Here is a 16,793-nt window from a genome sequence, read left to right as displayed (position 1 = left end):
CGAAGGGGGCCATGCCCATGCAGCAGAGCCAGCAGGAAACTCGCTGAAAAACCCGCCACAAATGAACTTAGAAGTTTTTCTGGAGGACCATGCCATTATTCTCCCAGACGAAGAATTTTGCCCAATTTCTGCAACTCGACATAAATGAATTAAAACAAGTAAAATGTAAGGCCAGTAAGTTTAATTTGAATGGAAAGGATTTCCCCAGAACTATGTAAACTTTTTAAGCTTGAGAGTTTTTTTTGCTGACTGAAAACACTTTGATGTTCCCTGTAAACACTCACCGTTTTAAATTAGTTCTGTCCCCACTATCTGAACTTGCAAGGGACGAGGTTTCACCCGAGTGTGTGTCAATATTATCCATGTTCAAGAGAGCTGGGTCCTCCAATATAAATGATTCATCTTCATCTTCCGTCTGTTTGGTGAGGGGTATCATGGAAAGCGGAGAGAAACACAAGGTTTTACAATCTGTTCAACTTCTTGCCACACCCCTTGCCATTAGTTTCCTTCATTCACTCACAGGATGGGGTTGGGGCATCATTGGCCAATTAAGAGGTAAAATATTACACAAAAAAATTAACCTAATCCTCTTTTAATCCCAGTAGTTGCTCCCCTTCCTATATTGAATGGTGTATACTAATTAAGATAAGGTACAATGCATGACCAGCAAAATACAGGGTGCATACTAGTTAAGATAAGGAACAATGCATTACTAGAAAACTAGTAAACAGGACACATATAGGGGTGAAGAGGAGGCAATGATGACATAAACACAACCATAAATCAATAGATTCAATGGTATGAAAATTGGTACCCTTCACAAATATTGGTCACCAGATTAGGCGCCGTGGAGAGGCAGGCCACCCTGATCCCTGGGTGGGAAGGAGACTGCCACCCGCTGCCGTACACCAGGCCTGGGCCTGGACGCAGGTGGCAGAGGCTGTGAGCGCTGTGGGCCCCAATGCCAGGATCTGCCAGCAGTGCCAGAAAAAGCTGCACAACCTCCTCAGGGTGGTCAGGGTAAATAGCCAGCACCATGTCCCTGGCACCAATCCCCCGTCCAACACATGCACAACCACCCCCTTACCGGAGGGCAACTGAATGCCTCACGTGTCTCCAACACACTTCACTATCCCAAAAACACTCACCTCGGTTGGGCACTTTAGTGAAGAGGATCCTGGGACACTATCTGATCTGCACCACACACATGCAGCGGTACATCAGGTGCAGTTAGGAACCCCAGGGGGGCAGACGATCGGAGGGCAGCCGACCCCAGGGACTAGCTCCCAACCTGATGGATCTCGGCTTCTGGAAATCACAGTCCCATCGATGCTGGAGATGTGCACACGGAGCCGGAGACTACCGGAGGGGTCATCAGCAACCATCTAGCGCCTGCAGGTGCAGCTGAAGGAGTCCAACCACATACAGGGGCAGGAGGCGGCAGCAGCCATGTGTACCACCCAGGCGAACACCACACAGGTGGCATCCACAGTGGAGGCGTTGGGGGGCTGTTATCGACCATGGACCAGGGTGTCCAAGGCCTGGCACTCTGTGCAGGCTGAGGCACAGGACAGGGCTGTCCTGTCACCGGCAGCTATATACCAGGGCTAACTGGCCATTGGAGCAGCACTCCAAGGCTTGGCCCAGTCAGAACAGGTCATGGCTGCGGGGTGTCAACTGCATTTCCCAGGCAGTGGCTGACCTGAGCCAGTCAGAGGGAGGAGGTACAATCCCTGTGCTCCATGGCCGTGAGCACTGAGACCCTGGTCAAGATAAGAGAGGGCCTCCAGGACTGGCAGAGCCATGTGGTGGGAGAGCTCCCGGAGCTCGCTCCCCCATCCCAAGGAGAAGCTCAGGGGTCATTGCGCACTCCGAGGGAAGACGAGGTTATGGATTCTGCCGGTGACAGCTGAGGTGCTGAAACACCACCGCTCACCACTCAGGTACCCGGTCACATCCACATCCCTCTCCACCCCTACCGTACCCCGTCTCCACCCCAAGGATTCAGTAGAACCATGTGATGTGAATGACCAATTCGCATGCAGGGGTCACCCAGGTGAACGGTGGAAAGTGATACAGTGAGCAGGAGTCAAAGGTTGCTAAACGATGCAGAGCACCAGAGTTCATCGCAGAGCGGATTATCAACATCTTCCATCCCATGTTACTGTTATTGCCAACCCAAGGCCCTCACCCTGTGGTGAGGCAGGTCAGAATCACAGAGAGGGTTGCAGGTGTGTGGGAGGAGGGGGGTGGAAAGAGGAGGGTTGTTGCATGGTGGGTGGCCATGGGAGGGTGGTCGGCTGGGAATACTGGGGTTGTGGGGATGGGAAGGTTGCTGTCGGCTTGGTCCCTTAGTCAGCGAACCTCGAGGCGATTCAAGTGACCCGTGAGCGCGGCCCTGGCACACGCGTTGTGCGGCCTCCTGTGCATGCCTGGGCCCATCCTGGCCCTCCCCCACATCCTGCTCATCAGTTGAGGCCTGCCGTTCATCCCCCTCCTCCAGCATGTCGCCCCTCTTGTTGTGCAATGTTGTGGAGGACGCAGCAGGCAACCATGATGTGGGAGACTTTCTGGTGCTATACTAGAGGCTACTTCCAAAACAGTCCAGGAACCTGAACCGCATCTCCAGGACGCCGATGCACCGCTTGATCACAGCCCTGGTTGCGGCATGGACGGCGTTGTAGCTGGTCTCGGCATCGGTCTGTGGCCTCCGGAGAGATGTCATCAAACATGACCGCAGTGGCTAACTCCTGTTGCTCAAGAGCCAACCCCTCACATGGGGGTGCACTTCAAAGGTGTCGCGAACCATCGAGTATGCCAGGATGAAGGCGTTTTGCATGCTGCCTGGGTATCATGCGCAGACCTGCATGATGTACATCTTGTGATCACAGACCAGTTGCATGTTCATGGTACCCTTTTCAGTTTGTGAAGACCGCCCTCTCATGCATCGGTCACCCTAAGAGATCATGTGTCCCGTGGATCACCCCCTGAACGTGAGGCACCCTGGCGATGGCGGCAAACCTCCATGCCCGGGCATCCTGGTGACCTTGGTCCACATTGAAGATGAAAAATTGTGCCGACCAGGCATATAGGGCCTGTGTTGTCCATGGATGTGCACTAAGATCACACTTGACTCCTGGAAGAACCCATGAGTGAAAAAGTTCAGGGCGACTGTCACCGCAACCTTGCGTGCTCGTGTAGTACTATGCAACCACGGGCCAAGATGGCTCCCTTGCAGGCTGCAGTAATGGCGGTCCATGGCTGGACACCCTAGTCCCAGGGGTCACCCCGTCGCCACAGCCATTCCCCTGCTCACCCGCGACTCCCCTCGGCCCTGGCAGATACCACCCTCCTCCCCCAGCTAGCCATGCCAGCAACAGGACCGGCAGCCCATGGTCGCGCCTCAGGGAACATGACCTACCTCTGCTCTCCCCCTCAGCAGCCACTGCGCCTACTTCCCGATTTTTAAAATCACAAGTGAAGCTCACCGTCAGTAATTCCTCCTGGCGGAGGTTGCGCATTGCGGGAGCTCCAGAGAATACTGCGATGGGCCCATTAATGATATGCCAACGGCGTTTACTTTACGTACGGTGTAGAATGCATTCACTCCACTGTTGAGACATCGGAGCATGGAATTCCACCGGGCACCCGGCACCGGCCTTGATTTTCAGCTTATCCGTGATTCTCGGCCCAATTGCGTTTGCCGATTCTGGCGTGGCTGGACAGAGAATCCCGCCCAGGGTTTCTCTGATCACGAGACATATATCTTCCTGGGTATGCAGGGACGGTGGTACTCCTGTGTGTCACTGCCAGTTTACCATAGCTGGTGAGTGATACTCAACCCAGGCAGCATGGTATTGGAACCTCAGTATTACTGTGTAACTACATTAATTACAAGTAACATTCATGCCACATAAGTGCCAGGCAATGGCTATCACTAGCAAGACAGAATCTAACCACCTCCCCTCGATATTCAATGACATTAACATCACTGATTCCCCCACTATCAACATCCTGGTTACTATTGACCTGAAACTGAGCTGGACCCAGCCACATAAACAAGAGCAGGTCAGGCTAGAAATTCTGAGGAGAATAACTCACCGCTCGACTCCCAAAGCCTGCCCAGCAGCTACAAGGCACAAGTGATGGAATATTCCCCACTAGTCTAGATGGGTGCAGCTCCAACAACACTCATGAAGCTCAACACCATCCAGGATAAAGCAACCCACTTATTTGGCACCCCTTCCCAAAACATTCACTCCCTCCACCACCGGTAAACAGTGGCAGCAGTGTGTAGCATCTACACCAGGGGTGGGCAAACTTTTCCGTGCAAAGGCCACATTCAGAAATTCACAATTTTAAAGGGCCGCATAGTATATTAAGTAAAATAATTACTTCACCCGGTTATGATTCTGGGCGCCTCATATAGAACATAGAACGGTACAGCACAGAACAGGCCCTTCGGCCCTCGACGTTGTGCCGAGCAATGATCACCCTACTCAAGTCAATGTATCCACCCTATACCAGTAAGTAACCCAACAGCCCCCCCCCCCCCCCATTAACCTTAAAAAAAAAATTAAAAATGTAAAAAAAAAAAAAAATTTTTTTTTTAATTCTTTTTTTTAATGACTTGGTGGGCCGCATAAAGACCTTTGGCGGGCCGCATGCGGCCCGCGGGCCGTAGTTTGCCCACCCCTGATCTACACGATGTACTACAGTAACTCACCAGGGCTCCTCCAACAACACCTTCCAAACCCACAACCTCTACCACCCAAAAGGACAAGGGCAGCAAATAAATGGGAACGCCACCACCTGGATGTTCCTCCCCAAACCACTCACCATCCTGACTTGGAAATATATCACTGTTCCTTCACTGTCGCTGGGTCAAAATCCTGGAACTCCCACAGTAACAGTACTGTGGGTGTACCTACAGCACATTAACTGCAGCGGTTCAAGAAAGAGGCTCACCAGCACCTTCTCAAGCAGCAATTAATAATGGGCAATAGATTCTGGCCTAGCCAGCGAGCCCCACATCCCATAAAGAATAAAATATAAACGTCTTTTGGAATACTTACCTTATATTTAACACTTACGAGTACTGCAAATACAAACCCAGATTTTCCATTTTATGGGTTGGTACCCACCTCCAGCATGTCAGAACTTTCACCTGCCATCGAAATACACCCCAACACCAGGCAGTTTGTTTGGCTTGGAGGGGCAGGGGGATCACTGAACGATCCTGCAAGAGTTGGATGCAGGATTTTACCACTGGAGGCTCCAGAAAACTGCCACAGAGTGGCAATTCTTATCAGCCTCTGACCAGCCAGTCAGGTCTACTCGTTCCCAGCTGAATTTGGCACTCTAGCTAAAGTAAGTATTTATTTTGAAGTTTAAAAGTTAAATATTCCAAATTGCACCAAGGAAATGATGGAAAATGGACAATAAATCTGGCCAAAGCCTTTTGGCATTCTGAGGAGGCCTTCTCCACACTTTAACCTTTCTTTTAATAATAATAATCACTTATTGTCACAAATGGGCTTCAATGAAGCTACTGTGAAAAGCCCCTAGTCGCCACATTCCGGCGCCTGTTCGGGGAGGCTGGAACGGGAATTGAACCCGCGCTGCGGGTCTTGTTCTGCATTACAAGCCAGCTGTTTTAGCCCATTGTGCTAAACTAGCCCCTAGATGCTGCTTGGTCGACTGTTGATCTGGTTTAATTTTGGATTTTCAGGCTATTCTGATAGAGTTCCATTTCACAATTGCTTTCCAGCACTTTGTCAACCCTCTTCCGTTTACAATTCCCCAGGGCGCAGGCCCACAATACTTGGTGTCCAACAGTTTTTAAAAATATGTAATTATCTTATCTAAGGACAAGGCTTACCTCATTCAATATGCTTTCTAGGGTAGGTGGTGTATCAACTTGGGGAATATCGAACTCCTTGTCATCAATCTGCGTGGAAATAAATGAGAAAGTGATTTTTTTCTGGATGCAGTCACGCCTGAATAAGTTGATTACATGTAAAGCACAAACAAGGTGAGCAATCTAGCTACTTTTGTAATGGACAACTCTTGTATTAAAACAGTGCATGACAAGTTTTTTGATACTATTTACAAACAGTGAGATGAGCCAGACCACAGGATGATGGTGCGCCACTTTTACATGTGAAGGAGGTGGAGCCCCCACCACAATAATTCCAGCTTTCTGTGAAACACTTGTATCTTACTGAAAAAGGCCAATCAGGTTAAACGTTCCATCAATAGAAAAATCTATGTGATAAAATCCACCTTCAGGAATGGTGTGATTACAACGAAATGGGCAGGGTTTAGCAGGTCTGTTAGCCCCGGGGGCAAATCTCGTCATGGCCGCAAAAAAAACACAAAAAGCCAACTCGGGGATTTCGACCTGCGAGATTTCCGATCGCAATGCTCCTGGGCCCTCCCCAGTGAAGTGTTTACACCCAGGAAGAGCGCAAAGCTGATTTGCATCATTTTGAACACATATTTTAAAAATATTTTATTCCAAACGTAAACAATAACAACAAAACCACATGTCCGAGAGGGAGGAAGGAGGCGAGCACACGTCTCCACCTGGTACCAGGGAGTCCAAAGGAACTGAGCCTACTGCCCATCGCCAGAGGTTGGGATGGAGGCGTGGTGTTCAAGGGGGTTGGGGGGGGGGGGGAGGTGGAGTGCATGGCTCGGGGGGGGGGGGGTTTAGGGACCTTAGTGATGGGGGTTCGCGGCTGGTGTGTGTTGCCCAGAAGCCTGCTTGCTGCCTGTGTTGTTTAAACATTTCGTACAGCACTGTGTCAGTCTGCTGCCTGCTTTTTTGTAAGTTAGTTAGCTGTTAGTAGCATGGGAATATGTCTGTGCGTGCGGGGCTCGTGAGCTTGGCGGGGGGGGGGCTTTGCCTCAGGGGCTAAGTGGATGAGACCCCGCCTGCGGGGTTGAGGGAGGGGCGGTGACAGAGGAGTGGTTGTCCAGGAGTCAAGTGTAAAAACGCCTGACAGCTATGAGATCTCGGGATGATGCAGCCTGAGTAAGAAAGGTGCCGAACAGTATTGCCTATCCCTGATACAGAAAGTAATTGTGTCCTCCAACATTCCTGAGCCTCATGCCTGTCAAACTAAATGTCTCTCATGAGTTAACCCTTAACAATGTCAGCTGCCCACATTCTCAAAGTCAAGGAAAGGGCTGATAACTCATGGTTCAAGGATAAACACTTGGGTGCACAGGATTGAGGGACTGTGTCTACATAAATGCCGGAACCCAGCGTCTACCGTTGATGATCCATTAACCCTCAAGGTGGACAGAACCATCTAGTTGACCCTGCCCATGAGCGATGGGCAACCATTGAAACCTTTTGTCAAAACCCGGAGTGCTGTAGAATCATAGAATCCGTACAGTTCAGAAGGACGCCATTTGGCTAAGCGAGTTTGCTCTGACCCTCTGATGGATAACCCTACCTCGGCCCGTTCCCCCGCTATTTCCCCGTAATCTCTCGCAACCTTCGGACACTAGGCGGCAATTTAGCATGGCCAATCCGCCTAATTTGCATATCTTTGGACTATGGGAGGCAACTGGAGGAAACCCAGACAAAGGGAAAATATACAAACTCCACACAGTCATCCAAGGTCGGTATCAAACCTGGGCCTCTGGCGTTGTGAGGCAACAGTGCTAACGACTGGGTCACCGCAATTATTATGGCAGATTCATTCTGAATGTGGCGACTATCCTGGCCCCAATCATTTTTTTAAAAATTTGTTCTCGAGATGTGTGCATCGCTGGCTGGGCCACCATTTGTTGTTCATCCCTAATTTCCCTGGAACTGAGTGGTTTGTTCGGCCATTTCAGTGGGGGGCAGATCAGAGTTAATCACATTGCTGTGTGGATCTGGAGTCACACGTAGGCCAGACCGGGTAAGAGCGGCAGATTTATATAGAAACATACATAGAAAATAGAAGCAGCAGGAGGCCATTCAGCCCGTCGAGTCTGCTCTGCCATTCATTGTGATTATGGGTGATCAACAAGTTCAATATCCTGATTCCTTTCACCCAAGAGTTATATCTAATTTCTTCTTGAAATTGTACAATGTTTTGGCCTCAACTACTTTATGTGGTAGTGAATTCCACAGATTCAGCACTGTCTGGTGTCATAATATGCACCCATGCACATCATGAGGTAAAAGCAGGCAGTGACAGACACCCAGGTGAGCCAATCAACATACAGAACAGAACACAATCAATCACAAGACAGGACACCAGAGGGCGACTTACACCTATAAAACACACGAGGCATCAGCACTCTGCCTCTTTCCACTGGTGATAGCTATAGTGACAGTCAGGGTGTACAAATCATTCTACACCTCCTACACATGGATCAGAGCTAGCCTGGTCTAGATAGTTAGCTTTAGTTTACTAAGGGTAGTAGAGAGTCACTCCACAGGCAGCTGTGTGTTTCGTTACTCGAGTTCAATAAATCTCATATTGAACCAAATCCTTTGTTTGGTGTATACTTGATCAGATAATTGCATCGTGTGCAATCCGTGTTACCCCAGGGTGAACAACACGACAGCTGGGTGAACACATTTTTCCTCACCTCTGTCCTAAAAGGTTTACCCATTATCCTCAAACTATGGCCCTTAGTTCTGGACTCCCCCACCATCAGGAACATTCTTTCTGAATCTACCCTGTCTAATCCTGTTAGAATTTTATAAGTTTCTATGAGATCACCTCTCACTCGTCTGAACTCCAATTAATACAATCCTAACTGATTTGGGCTCTTTTCATAGTCCTGCATCCCACTGATGTAGAGACAAAGGGAGGAGACAACCTGATGGGAGGCCAGAGGCCTCTCTGCACGGGTGAGGGCATTGAATGGAGCCGGTAAAGCAATGGAATTGGAAGGGCACTTTAAATGTGAGAGAGAGGTAGCCATCGGATAAGGTGGAGGACTGGCTGCTTCCAGGACAGGGAGGATAATGGGTGAGGGGAGGTCTAAAGTTAAGCCGCTGCAACATCAACCCGACTGCCCGTCTCTCCCTCATTCCTCACAGCTTACCTATCGAGATTGGTATGGAGCTGCAATTCTGCTAATTATAGTGGTGGAGGAGCACAAACTGCGGCAGCACCGAGCAGCGGCACCCAGGGAACACCCAGCACAAGGAGACCAGGGGCCTGCAGCACAAGCTCAAGGGCCAGAGGCAGCAGCAGGCAAACAGGAGGCACGAAGGCGAAGAAGGAAACTGAGGGTGTGCAGGACCCATGGCCGGGATTCTCCGACCCAGCGCTGGGTCTAAAAATCCCCGGGGAGGGCGTGAGAATCGCACCATTCCACCGCCGGCTCGCCAATTCTCCGCCGCCGATTTTCGGCCGCCCACAGGATCGCCGCCGCGCCAGTCGGGGGCCGTTGAAAGCGACCCCCCCCCCCCCCCCAGCGATTCTCCTGCCCTCGACGGGCTAAGTGCCCGCCACGTTCGGCCAAGTCCGCCGGCGTGGGTTACTCAGGTCCCACATGGTAGGACCTAGAAGGTGTGTGGACCGTCCTGCCGGGGGGGGGGGGGGGGGGGGATCCTACCCCGGGAGGGACCTTCGCGGTGGCCTGGCCCACGATCGGGGCCTACCGATTTGCGGGCGGGCTGATTCCGTCTGTGTTCCTCCGTGCCGGGTCCTTGTCGGGCTCCGCCATATTGCCCGGGGGCCGGCGCAGAGACGGGAACCCACGCGCATGCGCGGAATCACGCCAGCCATACCGCGCATGCGCGAACTCGCGCCAGGCTTTCTGCGCCGGCTGGAGCTGCGGGGACCACTCCAGCGCCGACCTAGCCCCCTAGGAAGAGGAGCATACCGGATGATCAAGATTGTTAACGCCGGAGTAGTTGGCGCCGTTTTTCACGCCAGAGTCAGAACTTGCCCGCAGGATTGGAGAATCCCGGCCCATGTCGGGATTCTCCAATCCTTCGTGGAGCTGTTCGACAACATGTGCCACAGGAACTCCGCCTCACCAGGGAGACAGTGCGGTATCTGTGCCACATTGTTTCCAACTGATCATGGATCTCAACTTCTACACAACAGGTTCGTTCCAGGGCTCCACAGACGACTTGTGTATCATTTCTCAATCATCTTTCCATAAATGCATGAGAGGTAATAAATGCACTCTGTAAGGGCATTGGACTTCATCCATTTCGACCTGGACCACGGCCACTAGGAGGAGAGAGCTGCAGGATTTGGCACCAAATATGATCTGCAACAGGTGCAGGGGCTGCACTCATGTCGTTCTACGTGCCCTGTGACATGAGGGAGCCCCATCATCAACAGGAGCGGGAAGGTGTGGCCAGCAGTTGAGGTCATGCACATGTGTGCACGTTTTCCAGAGAGCTTGCACAACAGCTACATCCTTGGGCAATCACAAATCCCTGGAATATTCTAGAGTCAATCAAGGCTGCAGGGATGGCTTGTAGGGGACAAAGGATACCCACTGAAATCTTGGCTGATGACGCCACTGTGGAGGCCTGAGACCGAAGCAGAGGCCCGGCACTATAGGGTTCACAGTGCCACCCAGTTCGTGATTAAGCAGTGAATTGGGTTTCTCAAGTTGAGCAGCTTCAACAGGTCCGGTGGGGCCCTACATTACAGACTCAAGAGGGTCTCCCACATCGTGGTGATCTGCTGTGCCGTATATAACTTGGCACAGCAGCAAGGTGACCACCTTACTGAAAAAGACCTGGAGCAGCGGAACGTCTCCTTGGATGAGGAGGAAGACAAGAAGGAGTGAAGGAAGAGGCCAGAGAGGAGCCGGTGGGATGGAGGACAAGCAGGGGAGAGAGTTTGCATGGGCAGAAGGGCCAGAGTTGCCCTCATCACCTCCCACTTCACACGAGAATCATAGAATCCCCAGTGCAGTAGGAGGCCATTTGGCCCATCGAGTCTGCATCCAGCCTCTGAACGAGCACCCCATCCTGGCCCTACACCCTGGCAATCCTGTCTAACCATCAGATACTAAGGGGCAAATTAGCATGGTCAATCCACCTGTCCTGCACATCACTGGACTGTGGGAGGAAACTGGAGCACCCGGAGAAATTCACACAGACACGTGGAGAACATGCAAACTCCACATTATCACCCAAAGTGGGAATCGAACCCATGTCCCTGGCAACCCCAGGGTGGGCAAATCGGATGCCTCATGCTTCAAGCGCGGTGTTTTTCACATGGGTGGGGGGCGGGGGAGGGGGAAGAGAGAGAGAGAGAGAGAGAGAGAGAGAGAGAGAGAGAGAGAGAGAGAGAGAGAGCGAGAGAGTATAGAAATCAAAGTGCCAAAAGATTGTGATCCAGATGGTGCTGCTGGGTCCGGCGAGAATTACGCCAATGTTCTTGCCGAAATTGAAACTTTGCCATTTTGGAGGAAAATTCCGCCCAGTGTATTTCTTTCAAATGTGAATATTTTTTGAAGAGTTCAGAACTCAATCACCACCTGAACACACTAAAACATCATCCCTTATTGGTCTGCCTGCCGTAAATACCAAACCTGCCCAGGGCATTCATCAATGCAAGGGGATGATGCCAGGGGCATCTCTTCCTCAATGCCAGTGTGGAAGCCCATTCCCACAGCAGGGCAGCTGAGACTAGTCATTCAGTCTGAAAGGACACAAATCCATCTTTACCTATTTAATGGACAATATTTTACAGTTCCAACATAATATACCACTTGGCAGAACCGAATTGTGAGCTAAACAGCAAGACACAAATTGTACAACATACTTCATATCATCTGTACAATATTAGTTTTATTTCAACCTGTGAGATTCATCATGGATGAACAGCAGATTGTATTTCTGCATTCCCTGTAGGAATAGAATTTAGGTCAAATCACTATCAGTTAACTCCCATTTACTGTACATTATGAAAAATAGCCCCCAGTGAACATCAGTGTAAAACAAATGAATTCAAGCACTCAAACTAGTCATTAACATCAAGATGATGTTCTTGCTGACATGACATCCTGAGCCAGTGCAGTTAATTCCAGCCCCACCTGACCCGGAGTCACAACACGAGTGAACTTGGATTTTTTTTAAAATTCCTGAGGGCCTTGACTGAGCTCAATAAACTGCAGTCACCTGGTTTGTAAATGTAATACAGAACTATTATTTAACAGTACTATCAGTAAACTAACAAAAATGTAACTGACGACCTAATACCCCTTTTCCCAACACCCACTTTCCAACTTGCCAAACACTCACTGACACACTCACACCCGGACACGCATCTCTCTCAACCGGACACACACGTGCTCTCCCTCGCCCGGGCACACACCTCCCTCGCCCGGGCACACACCTCCCTCGCCCGGGCACACACCTCCCTCGCCCGGGCACACACCTCCCTCGCCCGGGCACACACCTCCCTCGCCCGGGCACACACCTCCCTCGCCCGGGCACACACCTCCCTCGCCCGGGCACACACCTCCCTCACCCGGGCACACACCTCCCTCAACCGGGCACACACCTCCCTCAACCGGGCACACACCTCCCTCAACCGGGCACACACCTCCCTCAACCGGGCACACACCTCCCTCAACCGGGCACACACCTCCCTCAACCGGGCACACACCTCCCTCAACCGGGCACACACCTCCCTCAACCGGGCACACACCTCCCTCCACCGGGCACACACCTCCCTCCACCGGGCACACACCTCCCTCCACCGGGCACACACCTCCCTCCACCGGGCACACACCTCCCTCCACCGGGCACACACCTCCCTCCACCGGGCACACACCTCCCTCCACCGGGCACACACCTCCCTCGCCCGGGCACACACCGCCCTCCACCGGGCACACACCTCCCTCGCCCGGGCACACACCGCCCTCGCCCGGGCACACACCGCCCTCGCCCGGGCACACACCGCCCTCGCCCGGGCACACACCTCCCTCGCCCGGGCACACACCTCCCTCGCCCGGGCACACACCTCCCTCGCCCGGGCACACACCTCCCTCGCCCGGGCACACACCTCCCTCGCCCGGGCACACACCTCCCTCGCCCGGGCACACACCTCCCTCGCCCGGGCACACACCTCCCTCGCCCGGGCACACACCTCCCTCGCCCGGGCACACACCTCCCTCGCCCGGGCACACACCTCCCTCGCCCGGGCACACACCTCCCTCGCCCGGGCACACACCTCCCTCGCCCGGGCACACACCTCCCTCCCCGGGCACACACCTCCCTCCCCCGGGCACACACCTCCCTCGCCCGGGCACACACCTCCCTCGCCCGGGCACACACCTCCCTCGCCCGGGCACACACCTCCCTCGCCCGGGCACACACCTCCCTCGCCCGGGCACACACCTCCCTCGCCCGGGCACACACCTCCCTCACCCGGGCACACACCTCCCTCACCCGGGCACACACCTCCCTCACCCGGGCACACACCTCCCTCACCCGGGCACACACCTCCCTCACCCGGGCACACACCTCCCTCACCCGGGCACACACCTCCCTCACCCGGGCACACACCTCCCTCACCCGGGCACACACCTCCCTCACCCGGGCACACACCTCCCTCACCCGGGCACACACCTCCCTCAACCGGGCACACACCTCCCTCAACCGGGCACACACCTCCCTCAACCGGGCACACACCTCCCTCAACCGGGCACACACCTCCCTCAACCGGGCACACACCTCCCTCAACCGGGCACACACCTCCCTCAACCGGGCACACACCTCCCTCAACCGGGCACACACCTCCCTCAACCGGGCACACACCTCCCTCAACCGGGCACACACCTCCCTCAACCGGGCACACACCTCCCTCAACCGGGCACACACCTCCCTCAACCGGGCACACACCTCCCTCAACCGGGCACACACCTCCCTCAACCGGGCACACACCTCCCTCAACCGGGCACACACCTCCCTCAACCGGGCACACACCTCCCTCACCCGGGCACACACCTCCCTCACCCGGGCACACACCTCCCTCACCCGGGCACACACCTCCCTCACCCGGGCACACACCTCCCTCACCCGGGCACACACCTCCCTCACCCGGGCACACACCTCCCTCACCCGGGCACACACCTCCCTCACCCGGGCACACACCTCCCTCACCCGGGCACACACCTCCCTCACCCGGGCACACACCTCCCTCAACCGGGCACACACCTCCCTCACCCGGGCACACACCTCCCTCAACCGGGCACACACCTCCCTCACCCGGGCACACACCTCCCTCACCCGGGCACACACCTCCCTCACCCGGGCACACACCTCCCTCACCCGGGCACACACCTCCCTCACCCGGGCACACACCTCCCTCACCCGGGCACACACCTCCCTCACCCGGGCACACACCTCCCTCACCCGGGCACACACCTCCCTCACCCGGGCACACACCTCCCTCACCCGGGCACACACCTGCCTCACCCGGGCACACACCTGCCTCACCCGGGCACACACCTGCCTCACCCGGGCACACACCTGCCTCACCCGGGCACACACCTGCCTCACCCGGGCACACACCTGCCTCACCCGGGCACACACCTGCCTCACCCGGGCACACACCTGCCTCACCCGGGCACACACCTGCCTCACCCGGGCACACACCTGCCTCACCCGGGCACACACCTGCCTCACCCGGGCACACACCTCCCTCACCCGGGCACACACCTCCCTCACCCGGGCACACACCTCCCTCACCCGGGCACACACCTCCCTCACCCGGGCACACACCTCCCTCACCCGGGCACACACCTCCCTCACCCGGGCACACACCTCCCTCACCCGGGCACACACCTCCCTCACCCGGGCACACACCTCCCTCACCCGGGCACACACCTCCCTCACCCGGGCACACACCTCCCTCACCCGGGCACACACCTCCCTCACCCGGGCACACACCTCCCTCACCCGGGCACACACCTCCCTCACCCGGGCACACACCTCCCTCACCCGGGCACACACCTCCCTCACCGGGCACACACCTCCCTCACCCGGGCACACACCTCCCTCACCCGGGCACACACTCCCTCACCCGGGCACACACCTCCCTCAACCGGGCACACACCTCCCTCAACCGGGCACACACCTCCCTCAACCGGGCACACACCTCCCTCAACCGGGCACACACCTCCCTCAACCGGGCACACACCTCCCTCAACCGGGCACACACCTCCCTCAACCGGGCACACACCTCCCTCAACCGGGCACACACCTCCCTCAACCGGGCACACACCTCCCTCAACCGGGCACACACCTCCCTCAACCGGGCACACACCTCCCTCAACCGGGCACACACCTCCCTCAACCGGGCACACACCTCCCTCAACGGGCACACACCTCCCTCAACCGGGCACACACCTCCCTCAACCGGGCACACACCTCCCTCAACCGGGCACACACCTCCCTCAACCGGGCACACACCTCCCTCAACCGGGCACACACCTCCCTCAACCGGGCACACACCTCCCTCAACCGGGCACACACCTCCCTCAACCGGGCACACACCTCCCTCAACCGGGCACACACCTCCCTCAACCGGGCACACACCTCCCTCACCCGGGCACACACCTCCCTCACCCGGGCACACACCCTCCCTCACCCGGGCACACACCTCCCTCACCCGGGCACACACCTCCCTCACCCGGGCACACACCTCCCTCACCCGGGCACACACCTCCCTCACCCGGGCACACACCTCCCTCACCCGGGCACACACCTCCCTCACCCGGGCACACACCTCCCTCACCCGGGCACACACCTCCCTCACCCGGGCACACACCTCCCTCACCCGGGCACACACCTCCCTCACCCGGGCACACACCTCCCTCACCCGGGCACACACCTCCCTCACCCGGGCACACACCTCCCTCACCCGGGCACACACCTCCCTCACCCGGGCACACACCTCCCTCACCCGGGCACACACCTCCCTCACCCGGGCACACACCTCCCTCACCCGGGCACACACCTCCCTCACCCGGGCACACACCTCCCTCACCCGGGCACACACCTCCCTCACCCGGGCACACACCTCCCTCACCCGGGCACACACCTCCCTCACCCGGGCACACACCTCCCTCACCCGGGCACACACCTCCCTCACCCGGGCACACACCTCCCTCACCCGGGCACACACCTCCCTCACCCGGGCACACACCTCCCTCACCCGGGCACACACCTCCCTCACCCGGGCACACACCTCCCTCACCCGGGCACACACCTCCCTCACCCGGGCACACACCTCCCTCACCCGGGCACACACCTCCCTCACCCGGGCACACACCTCCCTCACCGGGCACACACCTGCCTCACCCGGGCACACACCTGCCTCACCCGGGCACACACCTGCCTCACCCGGGCACACACCTGCCTCACCCGGGCACACACCTGCCTCACCCGGGCACACACCTGCCTCACCCGGGCACACACCTGCCTCACCCGGGCACACACCTCCCTCACCCGGGCACACACCTGCCTCACCCGGGCACACACCTGCCTCACCCGGGCACACACCTGCCTCACCCGGGCACACACCTGCCTCACCCGGGCACACACCTGCCTCACCCGGGCACACACCTGCCTCACCCGGGCACACACCTGCCCTCACCCGGGCACACACCTCCCTCACCCGGGCACACACCTCCCTCACCCGGGCACACACCTCCCTCACCCGGGCACACACCTCCCTCACCCGGGCACACACCTCCCTCACCCGGGCACACACCTCCCTCACCCGGGCACACACCTCCCTCACCCGGGCACACACCTCCCTCACCCGGGCACACACCTCCCTCACCCGGGC

General features: G+C 56.1%; 1 protein-coding gene across 1 annotated transcript in view; it reads right to left on the bottom strand.

Moving 5' to 3' along the window:
* The window catches only part of vps8 (VPS8 subunit of CORVET complex), a 787,508-nt gene that overhangs the window by 765,546 nt on the left and 5,169 nt on the right, over nt 1-16,793 (bottom strand). Inside the window, 2 exon segments of the mRNA XM_038788252.1 lie at nt 285-415; nt 5,882-5,950. Of these exon segments, the coding sequence (XP_038644180.1) occupies nt 285-415; nt 5,882-5,950 (200 nt within the window).

The sequence above is a fragment of the Scyliorhinus canicula genome, chromosome 2 (assembly GCF_902713615.1).
Source record: "Scyliorhinus canicula chromosome 2, sScyCan1.1, whole genome shotgun sequence".
NCBI lineage: Eukaryota > Metazoa > Chordata > Chondrichthyes > Carcharhiniformes > Scyliorhinidae > Scyliorhinus > Scyliorhinus canicula.
The sequence above is the reverse complement of the archived record's forward strand: the minus strand, read 5'-3'. Positions and strand labels throughout refer to the sequence as shown.